Source organism: Lepus europaeus, chromosome 21 (assembly GCF_033115175.1).
Source record: "Lepus europaeus isolate LE1 chromosome 21, mLepTim1.pri, whole genome shotgun sequence".
NCBI lineage: Eukaryota > Metazoa > Chordata > Mammalia > Lagomorpha > Leporidae > Lepus > Lepus europaeus.
In genome coordinates, this window is record NC_084847.1 from 59,577,794 (window position 1) to 59,595,004 (window position 17,211).

Consider the following 17,211-nt stretch of genomic DNA (forward strand, 5'->3'; position numbering starts at 1 on the left):
CCCGCCCCGCCTGTGCCAGTGTGCAGAGGGGACGCGGGGAGGGGCCGCTGAGGCAGCCCAGTCCCTGGCAGGCGGGACTCCCAGGTCACAGCTCCATGGCCTGGTCTTTCCACCCCTGCCCCCTGCCCGTGTCCCGCGTGCTGTGGGAGCTGGACGGCACTGGGGGGGGGGAGGGGGGCTGCCCAGAAACTTGCTCCAGGAGGGTGCCACCCTGCCGGGCGCGAGTGGCTCCGTTACTCTCACCTGGTGCCCGGAAGGGAGGCGTGTTGGCCCAGGGAGCCCCAGCGCCTGCTGCCTTTAACTCGGGGGTCGGGGTCGGGGTCGGGGTCGGGGGAGCTTGGACGGCCCAGGCTGCGGCTGGTTCAGGGCTGCAGCCTGGGCTTGAGCTGTGGCTGCTCCACCTGCCGGCCCTGCCTGCCGGAGACGCCCTCGGTGCTCAGGGCCCGGGAGGCCGCTGCCCGCCCCTGGGCATCTCACAGGTGAGGAAGCTGAGGGCCGGAGCGGGGCCCCGCTGTTCCCCAGGGGCTGTTCCCTCCGTGGTCCCCGTGCCCCGGCTCCCGTCTGCCAGGCCCCAGTGGAGCCGGGGAAGAAGCCGCTCGCCTGTACCAGCAGCAGCCCCGAAGGCCGGGCCCTGCCGGTGCTGTCTGCCCAGGTCCCCGACCGCGGGCCTCAGGGCGGCCCTGTGTGACAGATCACCCTGGGACGACGCAGAGCCCTCGGTGCTATGGGTCAGCGCCAGGGAGCAGCACGGCCCACGCTGCCCGAGGGCGGCCTCTTTGCTGTTGGGGTGAAGCAGGGCTGGTGGAGGCCTCGGGGGGCGGCGGTGGCAGGGACGTCGGGCCAGGCGCTTGTGGGTGGTGGGCCACGTGGGCTGCAGCCCAGCCCCCAGCACAGGTGAGCGGGGAGGAGAGGCCAGGAGCTGCTGCCTCGCACGCGTGTGGCACACATGGTGGCGTGGAGGGAATGGGGCCGGGAGCGAGAGGCAGAGGGGTCGGTGAGCGGCAGACGCTCACGGCAGGACACAGGTGCACGGCCACCCAGGAGAGCCAGGGGGCCCAGGGCTGGGGCCCCCGCACCTACCCGGGGCCAGTGCAGCGTCCTGTGACAGGTGTGGGTGGGGCTGGCGAGGCTGGGGTGGGCAGAGCCCTCACACCACACTGAGAGCCAGAGGGCTGCAGGGGCCAGCCCACGTCCACCTGTGGATCCCTGCCCCCTGTGCGAGAAGCAGGTGGAGGCCGGTGCTGGAGCCTGGGTGGGGGTGTGCAGGGTGTGGCTGCGCGGCGCGGCAGCTGTACCCAGGCAGGTAGGGCCGGGCGGGCTGGCGGGGCTGGGGAGCTGCTGGGTGTGTGAGAGGCCAGGCTTCTCCGGGAGCAGTAGGCCCCTCCCTGGCAGCTGTGAGGAGGGGGCAGCAGAGCGCTGGGCCCCCAGGCCCCCACAGCCCCCCACTGGAGGCCTGCCACAGACCTGCCCGCCAGACGTGGGGCGGCCGAGAGCCTCCAGGGAGGTGAGTGTGTGTGCGCAGGGTGTGGCGGCCAGGCTGGCGTGGGAGCCCCTGCAGGGAGGCCCCCGGAGACCACCCGGCTCCTCCTGGGAAGGGGCTCTGGTAGCCGGGTCAGCACCCCGTCCCCAGGGTCCAAGACAGGCGTGGACGGCCCCCCCAGGCTGGCCGTCTGCTGGGGCAGCAGGCCTGGGGGAGGGGCAAAGCACAGCAGCAGGAGGCGTGGGCTGGTGGGGCGGGGATCGGCCCCGCTCCCCCGCCTGTCTCAGCCCCGGAGCTGGAAGAAGGGCCGCCCACGCCGTAGGGACACCAGGCGGCCAAGAGCCGGCGCCGCCAGTTCCGGCCCCTGCCAGGCAGCCTCTGCCCGGGTCCGATCTGCCTGGGGCCGCCCAGGAAGGGCAGGTGGCAGGGAGGCCAGCCTGAGTGCCCGGCGCCTCCAGCCACCGCGGGGACGCTCAGCTCTGGGGGCTGCACCTGTCCAGGTGAGCGATGCTGCCGGCACACCTGCGGGGCGGGGGCCAGGGGAATCCCAGAGCCAGGGCAGGGAGGGAAGGGCAGCGCCAGGCCACCCAGCCCGCCTGCCCCACCCCTGCCCCATCCCAGGAGGGGGCGCCCACTGGGTCAGGGCCATTGTGCTGCCCAAGACAGTGCCACCGGCCGCTTTGCTGGGGGTGGGAGGTGCACACCCCTGTCCCCTCTGTGGGAGGCTCGTGCGCCCAGGCCTGGGTGGCCCCAAGCACAGCAGGGGCCCTGTCCTCTGTCTGCAGGGGGACCCGGGGTGGCCCTGCCAGGGCAGTGTGGAGGCGGGCCAGGCCCGGGGCAGAGGGTGGTGTGCAGGCGTGGGACCGGCTAGGCAGCTTCTTGCCCGGCACAGCTCCCCGGGGCACCCACAGTGCCCCGGTCACAGGAAGCTTCAGTGGTCAGAGGGTCAGAGGCCGGGCTCGGGACATCCAGGGCCGCCCAGCTGCACTGCGTCGCCTGAGTGGGCAGGGCCCCCCTGCCGGAGCGACAACACCTCACTCACCCGACAGCTCATGAGTGCCCCTCCCCCACCCATGTCCTGCCGCACCTGCGGCAAATGTCTGCCCCTGCCATGTGGTGCTGCTCTGGGGGTCCGGAGCCCACCCTGGAACCCAGCAGAGGGGGTTTCCTGGGCCCCCTGAGGTGACGGGCCCCCCCATGGGCCTGAGGAAGGGATCCCCCCCCCCCGGGAGGATGCCCTCTTCCTCCTCCCCCTCCCCCTCCTCCCTCCTCCTCCCTCTTCTCCTCCGAGAGGCTGGGTGGGCGCTCAGGGCAGTGGAAGGGGTCAACCCTGGGGGCCTGCTCAGCCAGCCCCCTCCCCGTAGGCTCAGTGACAGTGGGGCCAGCCCTGGCCAGGAGGCCCTCGGGAACATGATGTCCTGGTACTGCTCTGTCCTACCTGGGACTGGCCGAGCCCTCGCGTCTCAGGCTAGAAGCAAGACTTCAAACTACGACCCTGCCCACGTGCTGGGCCTGGGGCGACCGGGGGCAGCTCACTCGGGAGACGCCCAGCCCTCCGAGGAGCGGCAGGCCCCCTCCTTGCCTGTTCCCCCTCCCCGTGGGCTATGGGACCCCCATCAAGGTTCGCTTCCGGCCTCAGCCTGTCTCAGCTGTGAAATGGGGGCAAGCGGCCCATTCTCTGAGCAGGGCCGTGCGCCTGTGCGCTGCAGAGTGCACAGTGTGTAGAGAGTTCACAGCTTAAATGCAATTCAGTCTACATGGCTGAGGCCCCCACCTCCAGTCTACATGGCTGAGGCCCCCTCCTCCAGTCTACAGGACTGAGGCCCCCTCCTCCGGTCTACAGGACTGAGGCCCCCTCCTCCGGTCTACAGGACTGAGGCCCCCTCCTCCGGTCTACAGGACTGAGGCCCCCTCCTCCGGTCTACAGGACTGAGGCCCCTCCTCCGGTCTACAGGACTGAGGCCCCCTCCTCCGGTCTACAGGACTGAGGCCCCCTCCTCCGGTCTACATGGCTGAGGCCCCCTCCTCCGGTCTACAGGACTGAGGCCCCCTCCTCCGGTCTACAGGACTGAGGCCCCCTCCTCCGGTCTACATGGCTGAGGCCCCTCCTCCGGTCTACATGGCTGAGGCCCCTCCTCCGGTCTACATGACTGAGGCCCCCTCCTCCGGTCTACATGACTGAGGCCCCCTCCTCCGGTCTACATGACTGAGGCCCCCTCCTCCGGTCTACAGGACTGAGGCCCCTCCTCCGGTCTACATGGCTGAGGCCCCTCCTCCGGTCTACATGGCTGAGGCCCCTCCTCCGGTCTACAGGACTGAGGCCCCTCCTCCGGTCTACAGGACTGAGGCCCCCTCCTCCGGTCTACAGGACTGAGGCCCCCTCCTCCGGTCTACAGGACTGAGGCCCCCTCCTCCGGTCTACATGACTGAGGCCCCTCCTCCGGTCTACATGACTGAGGCCCCTCCTCCGGTCTACAGGACTGAGGCCCCTCCTCCGGTCTACAGGACTGAGGCCCCTCCTCCGGTCTACAGGACTGAGGCCCCCTCCTCCGGTCTACATGACTGAGGCCCCCTCCTCCGGTCTACAGGACTGAGGCCCCTCCTCCGGTCTACATGGCTGAGGCCCCTCCTCCGGTCTACAGGACTGAGGCCCCCTCCTCCGGTCTACAGGACTGAGCCCCCCTCCTCCGGTCTACAGGACTGAGGCCCCCTCCTCCGGTCTACAGGACTGAGGCCCCCTCCTCCGGTCTACAGGACTGAGGCCCCTTCTCCGGTCTACAGGACTGAGGCCCCCTCCTCCGGTATACAGGGCTGAGGCCCCCTCCTCCGGTCTACAGGGCTGAGGCCCCCTCCTCCGGTCTACATGGCTGAGGCCCCCTCCTCCGGTCTACAGGACTGAGGCCCCCTCCTCCGGTCTACAGGGCTGAGGCCCCCTCCTCCGGTCTACATGGCTGAGGCCCCCTCCTCCGGTCTACATGGCTGAGGCCCCCTCCTCCGGTCTACATGGCTGAGGCCCCCTCCTCCGGTCTACAGGACTGAGGCCCCCTCCTCCGGTCTACAGGACTGAGGCCCCCTCCTCCGGTCTACATGGCTGAGGCCCCCTCCTCCGGTCTACATGGCTGAGGCCCCCTCCTCCGGTCTACAGGACTGAGGCCCCCTCCTCCGGTCTACAGGACTGAGGCCCCCTCCTCCGGTCTACAGGACTGAGGCCCCCTCCTCCGGTCTACAGGACTGAGGCCCCCCTCCTCCGGTCTACAGGACTGAGGCCCCTCCTCCGGTCTACAGGACTGAGGCCCCTCCTCCGGTCTACAGGACTGAGGCCCCTCCTCCGGTCTACATGGCTGAGGCCCCCTCCTCCGGTCTACAGGACTGAGGCCCCCTCCTCCGGTCTACAGGACTGAGGCCCCCTCCTCCGGTCTACAGGACTGAGGCCCCCTCCTCCGGTCTACATGGCTGAGGCCCCCTCCTCCGGTCTACAGGACTGAGGCCCCCTCCTCCGGTCTACAGGACTGAGGCCCCCTCCTCCGGTCTACATGGCTGAGGCCCCCTCCTCCGGTCTACATGGCTGAGGCCCCTCCTCCGGTCTACAGGACTGAGGCCCCCTCCTCCGGTCTACATGACTGAGGCCCCCTCCTCCGGTCTACAGGACTGAGGCCCCTCCTCCGGTCTACATGGCTGAGGCCCCTCCTCCGGTCTACATGGCTGAGGCCCCTCCTCCGGTCTACAGGACTGAGGCCCCTCCTCCGGTCTACAGGACTGAGGCCCCCTCCTCCGGTCTACAGGACTGAGGCCCCCTCCTCCGGTCTACAGGACTGAGGCCCCCTCCTCCGGTCTACATGACTGAGGCCCCTCCTCCGGTCTACAGGACTGAGGCCCCTCCTCCGGTCTACAGGACTGAGGCCCCTCCTCCGGTCTACAGGACTGAGGCCCCCTCCTCCGGTCTACATGACTGAGGCCCCCTCCTCCGGTCTACAGGACTGAGGCCCCTCCTCCGGTCTACATGGCTGAGGCCCCTCCTCCGGTCTACAGGACTGAGGCCCCCTCCTCCGGTCTACAGGACTGAGCCCCCCTCCTCCGGTCTACATGGCTGAGGCCCCCTCCTCCGGTCTACAGGACTGAGGCCCCCTCCTCCGGTCTACAGGACTGAGGCCCCTTCTCCGGTCTACAGGACTGAGGCCCCTCCTCCGGTCTACAGGGCTGAGGCCCCCTCCTCCGGTCTACAGGGCTGAGGCCCCCTCCTCCGGTCTACATGGCTGAGGCCCCCTCCTCCGGTCTACAGGACTGAGGCCCCCTCCTCCGGTCTACAGGGCTGAGGCCCCCTCCTCCGGTCTACATGGCTGAGGCCCCCTCCTCCGGTCTACATGGCTGAGGCCCCCTCCTCCGGTCTACATGGCTGAGGCCCCCTCCTCCGGTCTACAGGACTGAGGCCCCCTCCTCCGGTCTACAGGACTGAGGCCCCCTCCTCCGGTCTACAGGACTGAGGCCCCCTCCTCCGGTCTACAGGACTGAGGCCCCTCCTCCGGTCTACATGGCTGAGGCCCCCTCCTCCGGTCTACATGACTGAGGCCCCCTCCTCCGGTCTACAGGACTGAGGCCCCCTCCTCCGGTCTACAGGACTGAGGCCCCCTCCTCCGGTCTACAGGACTGAGGCCCCTCCTCCGGTCTACATGGCTGAGGCCCCTCCTCCGGTCTACATGGCTGAGGCCCCTCCTCCGGTCTACAGGACTGAGGCCCCTCCTCCGGTCTACAGGACTGAGGCCCCTCCTCCGGTCTACAGGACTGAGGCCCCCTCCTCCGGTCTACAGGACTGAGGCCCCCTCCTCCGGTCTACAGGACTGAGGCCCCCTCCTCCGGTCTACATGACTGAGGCCCCTCCTCCGGTCTACATGACTGAGGCCCCTCCTCCGGTCTACAGGACTGAGGCCCCTCCTCCGGTCTACAGGACTGAGGCCCCCTCCTCCGGTCTACATGACTGAGGCCCCTCCTCCGGTCTACATGACTGAGGCCCCTCCTCCGGTCTACAGGACTGAGGCCCCTCCTCCGGTCTACAGGACTGAGGCCCCCTCCTCCGGTCTACAGGACTGAGGCCCCCTCCTCCGGTCTACAGGACTGAGGCCCCCTCCTCCGGTCTACATGACTGAGGCCCCCTCCTCCGGTCTACAGGACTGAGGCCCCTCCTCCGGTCTACATGGCTGAGGCCCCCTCCTCCGGTCTACAGGACTGAGGCCCCCTCCTCCGGTCTACATGGCTGAGGCCCCCTCCTCCGGTCTACAGGACTGAGGCCCCCTCCTCCGGTCTACAGGACTGAGGCCCCCTCCTCCGGTCTACAGGACTGAGGCCCCTCCTCCGGTCTACATGGCTGAGGCCCCTCCTCCGGTCTACATGGCTGAGGCCCCCTCCTCCGGTCTACAGGACTGAGGCCCCCTCCTCCGGTCTACAGGACTGAGGCCCCCTCCTCCGGTCTACAGGCCTGAGACCCCCTCCTCCGGTCTACAGGACTGAGGCCCCCTCCTCCGGTCTACATGACTGAGGCCCCTCCTCCGGTCTACATGACTGAGGCCCCTCCTCCGGTCTACAGGACTGAGGCCCCCTCCTCCGGTCTACATGGCTGAGGCCCCACTCCCCCGCAGGTGTCTAGGCGGCCCCAGGGTCTCAGCAGCGTCCCCAGCTCCCTGCAGGACCCCTGAGAGGGGATCAGTCGAGGAGCATCCCGGCCCTCGCCCTCCCGCCCCTGGGGAGACCTGGTCCCCACCCAGGGGAGTTGGGCCCCTCTTCACCTGCTCTGGGGCCCCGGGCGTGCCGGCTGGGCAGTTTGTTCTGGGAGCCACCAGCGGTCTGGCTGCCACTCTGCAGAGGCAGACCGGGCTGGGGAAAGTCCTGCAGAACGGGCGAGGCCTTGGTGAGGCCATGGACTATGCCCACTCTACAGATAAGAAAACCGGGCCCAGATGAGCCGGAGGGCCCTCCAGGATGAGCAAGGACGTGGGCAGGACAGGAGCTAAGCACTGAACTGCCTCTGGGAGTAAGCTGGCCAGCGAGCCAGGGAGGGAGGGAGGGGGAGAGGTGGCGGAGAGCTCCCCGAACATCCCGGCTAGAGGAAGGGGCCGAGCAGCCACAGCTGTCGCCCGAGTCCCGGTCATTTCCCAGGGTGTGCCGTGGGTGGGTTTCGGAGCCAGAGCCTGGGCTCGAGGGAGGCAGCGGCTGAACAACAACGTGCCCAGAGAGAGCAGCCATAAGGCCCTGGGCACGCCCACTCCCCCCTGCATCACAGCCCCTGCGGGGCCACAAACCAGCCGAGGCCCAGGAGCTCCCAGGTGCTGCTGGGGCCCTGCCAGCCCGGCCAGGAAGCACTGCCCGGTGCACGCGGGATCTGCCCCTGCTGGGCTGAGCCTGGCCAGGCCTCAGTTTCCCTCCTGTTCTGCGAGTGGGTCCCATCCGAGTCTTGCAGCCGGCAGTGGTAGCTCCTGCCCTCGTAAATGCCCAGGACGGGGACAGTGTCACGGCCAGAGAGCAGCGTCCCCACACAGGGCTGGCGCCTTGGGGGGGCACCTACAGTGGGACCAGGCCTTGGCTGCAGAAGCAGCAGGGCACCCCCCACGCCCCTAGGAGGGCCCCCTGTGTGCAGCACCTGTGTCCACGGCACCACGTCTGGGGCCCAGGGCACGCAGGGGCACAGGGAATTCCACGTGATGTTCAAGAGGCAGACGGGAGGCCACACACGACACTTTGGTTTTCCCTAGAAGGAAAGCAGGTACCGCAGGCCCCAGGCAGCCCAGAGCAGAGCCTGGGCAGGGAGCTCCCTGGGGGTGGGGGTGTCCCAGGACCCTCGCGTGCCCCTGGGGGTGTCAGACACGGGCGAGCCTCTCGAGCCCCCAGTCCCCCTCTGTAAGAGGGGAACGGCAGGTGCAGTGGTTCTGGACGGAAGGCCGGGCAGGAGTGGGCGTTCCGAGGCCCTGCTGCTGGGGCCGCCGCCGTGGGTGGCCCAGCAGGCTAAGGGCAGCGCCGAGACCCCCAGCTCTCCTGTAGGCCAGGGCCTCGGGCACTGGGGCTTCAGAGGGGAGGCCCCGCCCCTTCCAAACCCAGAAGCGTGGGCCGCAGTGGGGCAGCCGGCGGCACAGGCAGGACGCCTGCGGCCACCTCCTCTGTCCGGAGCTCGTTCCTCACCCTAAAGGGAAACCCCATCCCCAGCAGCCCCCCACCCCCAGCGTGCGGCCACCTTGACCCACGCGGGCCCCTTCTGCCTGTCCCTGCCAGGTGGCAGCTGCCTGGCCTTCCGGCACGGGCAGGTGAGGGCACCTGGCGGCCAGCGTGTTCCTGGGAGCCAGCTGCCGCCCAGCAAACAGCCAGGGGGATAGGGTGTCAGCAGGGAGGGGCCGGGCCTCCCTCCTCCCTCTCCTCCCCAGCTCCGCCCCCCAGCCGGAGCTCAGGTGGGCCACCGGGCAGGTGAGGAGGTGCCAGGCGGCCCCGGCCCAGGGCAGCCCTCCGGCTGGCAGTCTCACCCCTCTCACTCCCCACTGCAGGCCACCAGTGGGGCCACGTGGCCATGCAAACGACCGGCCAGCCTTCCCCAGAGACTGGGCCTCCCGTAGCTGGGCCAAGGAGCTTCCTGCTCACAGAGGTAGGTGCTGGGGCCTGGGGCTGCCAGCTGGAGGGAGGGCAGGAGGCTGGACGGGGCATGAGCCCAGCACCCAGCAGGTTGGCAAGAGGCTGGAGAGCAGGTGTCCAGAGTCGGGACGTGAGCAGGGTGTGGCCTAGAGCTCCGTGGCCGAGCTGAGCGCCTGGATGGGCACTGGGCAGGGGCTGGCCCGGTGAGGAGGCTGCACCCCCTACACTGTCACACCAGTGCCATCCACGCTGCCCCAGGCTCCCTGAGCTGCCAGGACAAGCCGGGTCCCCCGAGACTCAGACCTGGCAGGAAGACAGCTGCGCGCCCCAAAAAAGCAGGCTCCCCACCCCCAACATCGCAAGCCCAGGGCATCGGAGGTCAAAGTTTATCTAACAGGCAGGGAGGTGGAGAGAGAAGCCTCAGGGACTGGAGGTGGCCCGTGGGTGGGACAGGCAGAGCCCGACTCCACAGAGAGGACGGTGGCCCTGGGCAACCCTCACCCGGGCACCCCGACGCCCAGGGCAGGCTCCGCGGCGGCCCCGGCCCCTCCCCCACCTGGGCTGCCGCCTGGAGTTTGCACCTTGGCCTCCACTCTTCCTGTGTGTCCTGCCCGCTCTGCAGGTGAGTAATGGCTCAGGGCTCCTGGGAGCGGCGGGAGTCCCCCTGGTGTCCGCCACCTGGCCGCAGCCCAGCCCCCCGGCAGCCATGCCCGCAGTGCCCGCCGAGCCGCAGATGGACCGCGTGGACAACGGCTCCCAGAGCGCTCCCCAGCTCTTCCTCATGACCCCGCTGGCCCGTGGCGTCTCGGGCGTCTTCGTGTGGACGGCCCTGCTGCTCACCTGCCACCAGGTATGTCCTCCCCACCTCGGACCCCCCGGGGGCCCCTGTCTCCGAGGGATGTGGACGCAGCTCGGCCTGGCTCCGTGGGGTGCTGGTGCTGGAGCCTGGCTGGGGTACAGGTTTAGAGCTCAGGGACACCCAGGTGCCGCCAGGCTGGGCCCCAGGGGAGACCCCCACACACACAGGGGGCACGGGGGAGCAGGGAGCAGGCCAGAGCTGGGCGGCAGGACAGGGTCTGGCACAGAGGTGCCTCTCCCAAGCCACGAGCCTCCCGCAGTCCCTGGCTGAGGGGTTAGCAAGGGGGGACGTAGGACAGGTCGCCCAGTGCAGAAGCAGCAGGGCCGGGCAGCCAGCATGGGCCAGGGAGTAGACGGGCAGAGACCCTGGGAGGCTGGCCGGGGCGGGGGCGGAGGCACAGAAACATGGACCTGAGGTGGGAGGGTAGGAGCTGGCGCAGGACAGCGGGGCCGCCTGGCTGGAGGGGTTTGTCCAGGGCCCTCGGACCCAGTGGAAGGAGAAAGGGGTGCCGGGGAGCCAAGGACGGGGCCGAGAGCAGAGTGGCCTTTAGGACGGCTCCTCTGGCCCCGACGTAGGGGATGGCTGGGCGGGGGAGCTGGGCACCGGGGACCTGGGGTGGGCGGGTGCCCCTCCTGGGGATGACCGCCTGCAGGCTGATACAATCCAGGCACAGCGCCAGCAAGCCGAACGGGGGCTGGGCAGGATGTGTGCAGAGCCACAGGGGCAGCGTGGAGGTCGTCGGTCCCGCCGAGCCGGGGAGGCAGGGGTTGAGGTGGACGCCTGGCCATGTGCGAGACCGTGGCCCGATGTCCTGGTTCACATTGCCAGGTCAGAGCCCGTGGAGACCCCTGCGGCTGCGGCTTCAGGCCCCCTCCCCATCTTGCACCTGCCAGGCCCAGCCTTGTCGCAGGAGCCCAGGGCTCTTTCCACGTGCAGAGCTGGACAAAACAGAGGGGCTGGGCCCTCACCTTGCACATGGAACTGAGGTCCCAGAGGACGGTGGCTTGCCGGGGTCACCCAGCCAGGCGGTGCCAGGACCAGGAGCGGTCGCCTGAGGGCTGGCCTCGCCCTGCCCGCCTGCTGCACCCGCGGGGAGTGGAGCGTGTGACTGAACTGATAACGAGGCCACCCAGATGCCAGCCTGCCCCCGCACTCCCTGGGCCGGGCAGAGGAAGCTGGGCTCCTGTGGCCTCTGCTCACGGCACCTCCTCCAGGAAGTCCTCACTGCCAGCTGCCTGTGTGCACGCCCCCACTCCCGGCTCCTCCTCCTGAAGACCCTGTTGTTTTTGACGGAAAATCTAGCAATCTATAAAGGCGAGAACCATTCTCCCCACGCCCAGGGGTGGGGGCTGGGGGCGAGGAAGCCCCTGGTGTCTGCCTCACCTGTTCACGTATTTGGGATCCTGCTCACGTTGTCGCTTGTCCTGATTGGTTTTTTAAAGATTTATTTTTTTAATTGAAGGACAGAATAACAGAGAAAGAGAGAGAGGGGTAGGTCTTCCATCTGCTGGTTCACTCTGCAAATGGCCACAATGGCTAGGGCTGGACCAGGCTGAAGCCAGGAGCCAGGAGCTCCATCCAGGTCTCCCTCGTGGGTGCAGGGGCCCAAGCACTTGGGCATCTTCTGCTGCTTTCCCAGGCCACAGCAGGGAGCTGGATCGGAAGTGGAGCAGCTGGGACTCGAACTGGCGCCCACACGGACGCGGGTGCTGCAGGCGGTGGCTTTAGCTGCTGTGCCACCGAGCCAGAGCTCCATGGATTTTGTTTGTCTGAGACACAGAGCCAGAGCGCCCATCTGCTGGTTCACACCCCCAGCAGCCAAGGCTGATCCGGGCCACAGCTGGGAGCCGGGAGCTCCATGCAGGTCTCCCCCGTGGGTGCAGGGGCCCAGCTACTTGAGCCCCCATCTGTCACCTCCCGGGGTGCACATTAGCTAGAAGCTGGAGTCAGAAGCTGGGGTCGAGCCCGGGGGCACTGGTGTGGAGCGCGGCCATTCCACTGGCGTCCACAGCACCAGTGGATGCCCCACCCGGTCGCTGAGACAGAGGCCGTGAGCGACAGGGGTGCCCTGGTGGGGCGCAGTGCCAGGCGCCACCTCTGCCGGCAGTGTGGCATCCCCAGCCGCGAGGTGGGGCTCCGTCGCTGGCCGTGACGGACATCCTTGTGGCTAAGCCTTTCCCTCTATTGTGTAGAGCTGTTCCGAGGGACAAGTCCCTAGAAAGGGTCCGAGAGCCTGAGTGGGTCCGATGCCCGCGTGTTGAGAGCCAAGCTGCTGGTGGGGGGAGGGGGACGGCCTCCCGGGATCCTCCTGGGATGAGTGAGTGTGTGAACAATATTCGCTTGGCCAGAGTATTTGCCCGGCTCGTGCCCCTGGTATTAAAACAAAACAGGCGTTCAGTGCAGCGGGCGTTGTGGCTGTGGGCAGCCATGTACCATGGGCTGGCGCTCAGGAGCGGGGGTCGAGTCCAGGGTCCTCACAGAATGAGTGGGGGGTGGGGCCTGGGGTGGCAGCACATACAGGTGTTAGCCGGCTGTCCTGTGAAGGATACAGCTACCATCAGCTACAGTCAGACCTAGGTCTGATTGAGCCTACAGGAGGGAGGCGTGTCCCTGTGCTGGGGGCTGCTCGCTGTGCCCGGTGTTTGTTCTGGGAGGCGCACGCCTCTGGTTAACAGCGGAAGCAGCCACAAGAAAGCTCAGTGTAGCAAAGTGGGGACGCGGAGGGGGAGGGCGGCGCCGGGCCTGGCTCCCAGCCGCACCCTGCCCACGCCAGATCTTCCTGCACCTGCGCTCCTACACGGTGCCCCTGGAGCAGCGCTACATCGTCCGCCTGCTGCTCATCGTGCCCGTCTACGCCTTCGACTCCTGGCTCAGCCTCCTCCTCCTGGGAGGCCACCCGTACTACGTCTACTTCGACTCCGTGCGGGACTGCTACGAGGGTGAGGGGGGAGGGGCTGCTGCCCGACCCAGGGGGCCGTGACCGGTGGCAGGTGGCACCCTGGCCGGGCAGGGCGGGGGTGGGAGGCGGGCAGGGGGGCGGCTGGTGCTGAGTGTCGGCTCGCCCCGCAGAAAGCAGGCACCGGGAGTCCTGTGCCGGCCTGGCAGGAGCCCCCCCGCCGTGCCGTGGTTCAGGGGCTCACGCCACCCCGGGGCGCGGCCCCAGCCTTTGTCATTTACAGCTTCCTGAGCCTGTGTTTCCAGTACCTGGGGGGCGAGAGCGCCATCATGGCCGAGATCCGGGGAAAGCCCATCAGGTAAGGCCCTGGCCGCGGCCGCCCGTGCAGCCGGGACAGGGCGGGGCCGTGGCCCCGAGCCCTGCTCAGGCCGTCTCTGCCCCAGGTCCAGCTGCCTCTACGGCACCTGCTGCCTTCGGGACTGGTCCTACTCCATCGGCTTCCTGCGCTTCTGCAAGCAGGTGGGTGGGACCGCCGGGAGGGCAGGGCGGGGCTTGGGCAGCTGCCCCGCCCCCGCCGCTGCCCACCCTCCCCCGCCGCTGCCGTCTGCAGGCCACCCTACAGTTCTGCATCGTCAAGCCCATCATGGCCCTGACCACCATCGTCCTCCAGGCGTTCGGCAAATACCACGACGGGGACTTCAAGTGAGGGGCGTGGCCCGGGCGGGGCCCTGAGTGGAGCACAGGGGCGTGTGCACAGACATAGGCACCCAGCACACGCGTGCTCTCCTGCGTGTGCACAGCACAGGGGCCCCAGGGAGGTGGGGTGGGGGCTGCTGGCCCAGCCGCCCGGGGCACTCGGCCAGGCTGACCGTGCCCTCCTCTGGCCCAGCGTCCGCAGCGGCTACCTGTACGTCACACTCGTCTACAACACCTCCGTCAGCCTGGCCCTCTACGCCCTGTTCCTCTTCTACTTCGCCACCAGGGAGCTCCTGCAGCCCTTTGAGCCCGTGCTCAAGTTCCTCACCATCAAGGCCGTCATCTTCCTGTCCTTCTGGCAAGGTGTGTGGGACAGCCTGCCCCTCCCCCGCGCCGGTGTGCCCTGGGTCAGGGAGCGAGGCCACACGGAGGGGGCAGGCAGAGCCGGACGGCAGGGACGGGAGGTCCCGGGCACTCGGAGCGGTCGCCGTGTCCTGATGCTGCCCTGGGGTCAGGGAGCGAGGCAGGGACGGGAGGTCCCGGACTCTCGGAGCGGTCACCATGGGCCTGATGCTGCCCGGGGTCAGGGAGCGAGGCAGGGACGGGAGGTCCCGGACACTCGGAGCGGTCACCGTGGGCCTGATGCTGCCCGGGGTCAGGGAGCGAGGCAGGGACGGGAGGTCCCGGACACTCGGAGCGGTCGCCGTGTCCTGATGCTGCCCTGGGGTCAGGGAGCGAGGCAGGGACGGGAGGTCCCGGACTCTCGGAGCGGTCACCGTGGGCCTGATGCTGCCCGGGGTCAGGGAGCGAGGCCACACGGAGGGGGCAAGCAGAGCCAGACGGCAGGGACGGGAGGTCCCGGGCACTCAGAGCAGTCACCGTGGGCCTGATGCTGCCCGGGGTCAGGGAGCGAGGCAGGGACGGGAGGTCCCGGACACTCGGAGCAGTCACCGTGGGCCTGATGCTGCCCGGGGTCAGGGAGCGAGGCAGGGACGGGAGGTCCCAGACTCTCGGAGCGGTCACCATGGGCCTGATGCTGCCCGGGGTCAGGGAGCGAGGCAGGGACGGGAGGTCCCGGACATTCGGAGCGGTCGCCGTGTCCTGATGCTGCCCTGGGGTCAGGGAGCGAGGCAGGGACGGGAGGTCCCAGACTCTCGGAGCGGTCACCATGGGCCTGATGCTGCCCGGGGTCAGGGAGCGAGGCAGGGACGGGAGGTCCCGGACTCTCGGAGCGGTCACCATGGGCCTGATGCTGCCCGGGGTCAGGGAGCGAGGCCACACGGAGGGGGCAAGCAGAGCCAGACGGCAGGGACGGGAGGTCCCGGGCACTCAGAGCAGTCACCGTAGGCCTGATGCTGCCCGGGGTCAGGGAGCAAGGCCACACGGAAGGGGCAGGCAGAGCCGGACGGGAGGTCCCGGGCACTCGGAGCGGTCACCGTGGGCCTGATGCTGCCCGGGGGGAGGGGGAGCCTGGCTGGGCCGGCGCTGTCCAGCCTCCCACCCCGGATGGCTGGTGCCTGAGTGGCCGGCACTCCCCCAGGGGTGCTGTTGGCCCTGCTGGAGCGATGCGGGGCCTTCCCCGAGGCGCAGACCGTGGACGGCAGCACGGTGGGGGCCGGCACCCTGGCCGCGGGCTACCAGAACTTCCTCATCTGTATCGAGATGCTGTTTGCGGCCGTGGCCCTGCGCTACGCCTTCACCTGCCAGGTGTATGCGGAGAAGAACTCGCCAGGTACACGGGGCCCGCGGGGGTGTCCGGGACACGAGGCTCAAGGCCGTGGGAACATCCACACTGTGTGCCTGGGACAGGCAGCCCCTCTGCGTGGCAGCAGGCGGCTGGGGCTGGCCCAGGAGCAAGGCCACACCAGAGCCCCTCCCACACCCAGCCGTCAGGAACACCAGACCCACAGCCTTCGAAAACGGGTCACGTGCGGTTGGATGGCTTGTGGCCGCCCAGGGCCCGCCCAGCTCCCATGCTGCCAGCGTGCAGGCCACCTGCCCCACAGAGTGTGAAGGGACAGCCCTGCCCAGTCCAGTCCAGCCCCGCCTACCCCAGCTCCGCCCAGCCCCACCCACCCCCAGTCCAACCCCACCCCGCCCACCCCAGCCCACCCCAGCCCACCCCAGCTCACCCCAGCTCTGTCCAGTTAGCCCCGCCCATCCCAGTCCAGCCCCGCCCACCCCCAGCCCACTCCAGCTCCGCCCAGCCCTGCCCACCCCCAGCTCCGCCCAATCAAGCCCCGCCCACCACAAAGCCCCACCCACCAAAGCTCCGCCCAGCCCCGCCCAGCCCCAGCCCACCCCAGCTCCATCCAGTTAGCCCCACCCACCCCAGTCCAGCCCCGCCCACCCCCAGCTCAGCCCAGCCCAGCCCCGCCCACCCCCAGCTCCGCCCCGCCCCACCCCACCCACCCAAGCCCCGCCCACCCACAGCCCCGCCCACCCCAGCCCAGCCTCGCCCAACCTCTGCAGTGGCCAGTGTCGGGTTGCCTGGCGGAGGAGCTGGACTGGGGGACGCATGCTGGGGTCAGGGCCTGGGGGAGCGCCAGGCAGCTGTGGGGTTCCGGGGCCCGGGGAGCCCCCAGCTCACGCGCCGCCTCCCTGCAGCGCCCCCGGCCCCCATGCAGAGCATCTCCTCCGGACTGCGGGAGGCAGTGAGTCCCCAGGACATCGTGCAGGACGCCGTCCACAACTTCTCCCCCACCTACCAGCAGTACACACAGCAGGCCACCCACGAGAGCCCTGCGCCCGGCCAGGGCGGCCACCCCTCGCCCGGCCCCCACCCTGGCGGCTCCGGCGGGGGCAGGAGGAGCCGGAACGTGGAGAAGCGGATGCTAATCCCCTCGGAGGACCTGTAGGGGCCTCTGGGAAGGGGCAGGCCCCCCACTCCGACCCTCTTGCCAAAGGTGGAGCCCCTGGCAGAGCTGCCACACTGGGCACCCCTGTGTCCTCAGAGAAACTGCTGGAACAAAGCAGGAGAGCCGGGGTGGAGGAGGGGGCTCCGGCCGGCAGGCGGGGGGCCGCTGCAGCCACGGCTCCTAGCAGCTGCACGAGACGCAGTGGACACATCCCAGGCGGGCAGCGGTGTCGAGGTACAGCCAGGGGAGAGCTGTGCAGCCCAGCCTGAGGCCCACACAGGGGTCTTGGGCACCGTGAGGCCCACACCCCAGCCACGGGGAGCCCTGGTGGAGCCACACCCGAGGAGGTGCCGCTTGTGTGTGCGTGGGGCTCGCCGGCCCTCACTGTCTCCCTCCCGCGAGGCACCCTTATTTATAAAAACACCTCAGGTCTTTTCTCAACTCCTTTGGCTTCCATCCTGGCCGGCCAGCACGCCAAGTCACAGGCCACCGTGGGGGAGTCTGGGGGCTGGGGGGCGCCCCTGCCCTCCCAGCCCATGGCACTGCTGGACAGGGCATTGGCTCGGACGCCCCGGCTTCCTCCCCACCCCCAGCGCCGAGCAAGGCCAGGGTGGCTCAGCCCCCAGCGTGCCGGGCCCCAGGGGCCTGCCCTGTCTTCAGGCCTGCCCGGGAGCCGTGCGTCACTCCAGGACTGCGAGGACATGGGGGGGGGGGGGGTCCCAGGCAGGAGGCACAGCGAGCCCCGACTGTCTGTGGTCCACAGCACAAATGGGGGGTGCTGAGGGAAGGTGCAGAGGAGGCGGCAGGCAGCCTGGGG

The 17,211-nt window shown here is 69.3% G+C and overlaps 1 protein-coding gene across 1 annotated transcript; it reads left to right on the top strand.

The window, feature by feature from the left end:
* Positions 1-724: 724 nt before the first annotated feature.
* On the top strand, positions 725-17,038 carry TMEM184A (transmembrane protein 184A). The gene is made up of 11 exons (XM_062180137.1): positions 725-894; positions 2,845-3,077; positions 8,669-8,766; positions 9,708-9,935; positions 12,718-12,883; positions 13,108-13,198; positions 13,284-13,359; positions 13,451-13,542; positions 13,730-13,899; positions 15,077-15,268; positions 16,144-17,038. The coding sequence occupies exons 1-11, from the start codon at positions 725-727 to the stop codon at positions 16,392-16,394; spliced, it is 1,767 nt and encodes a 588-aa protein (XP_062036121.1). The 3' UTR covers positions 16,395-17,038.
* Positions 17,039-17,211: the final 173 nt, after the last annotated feature.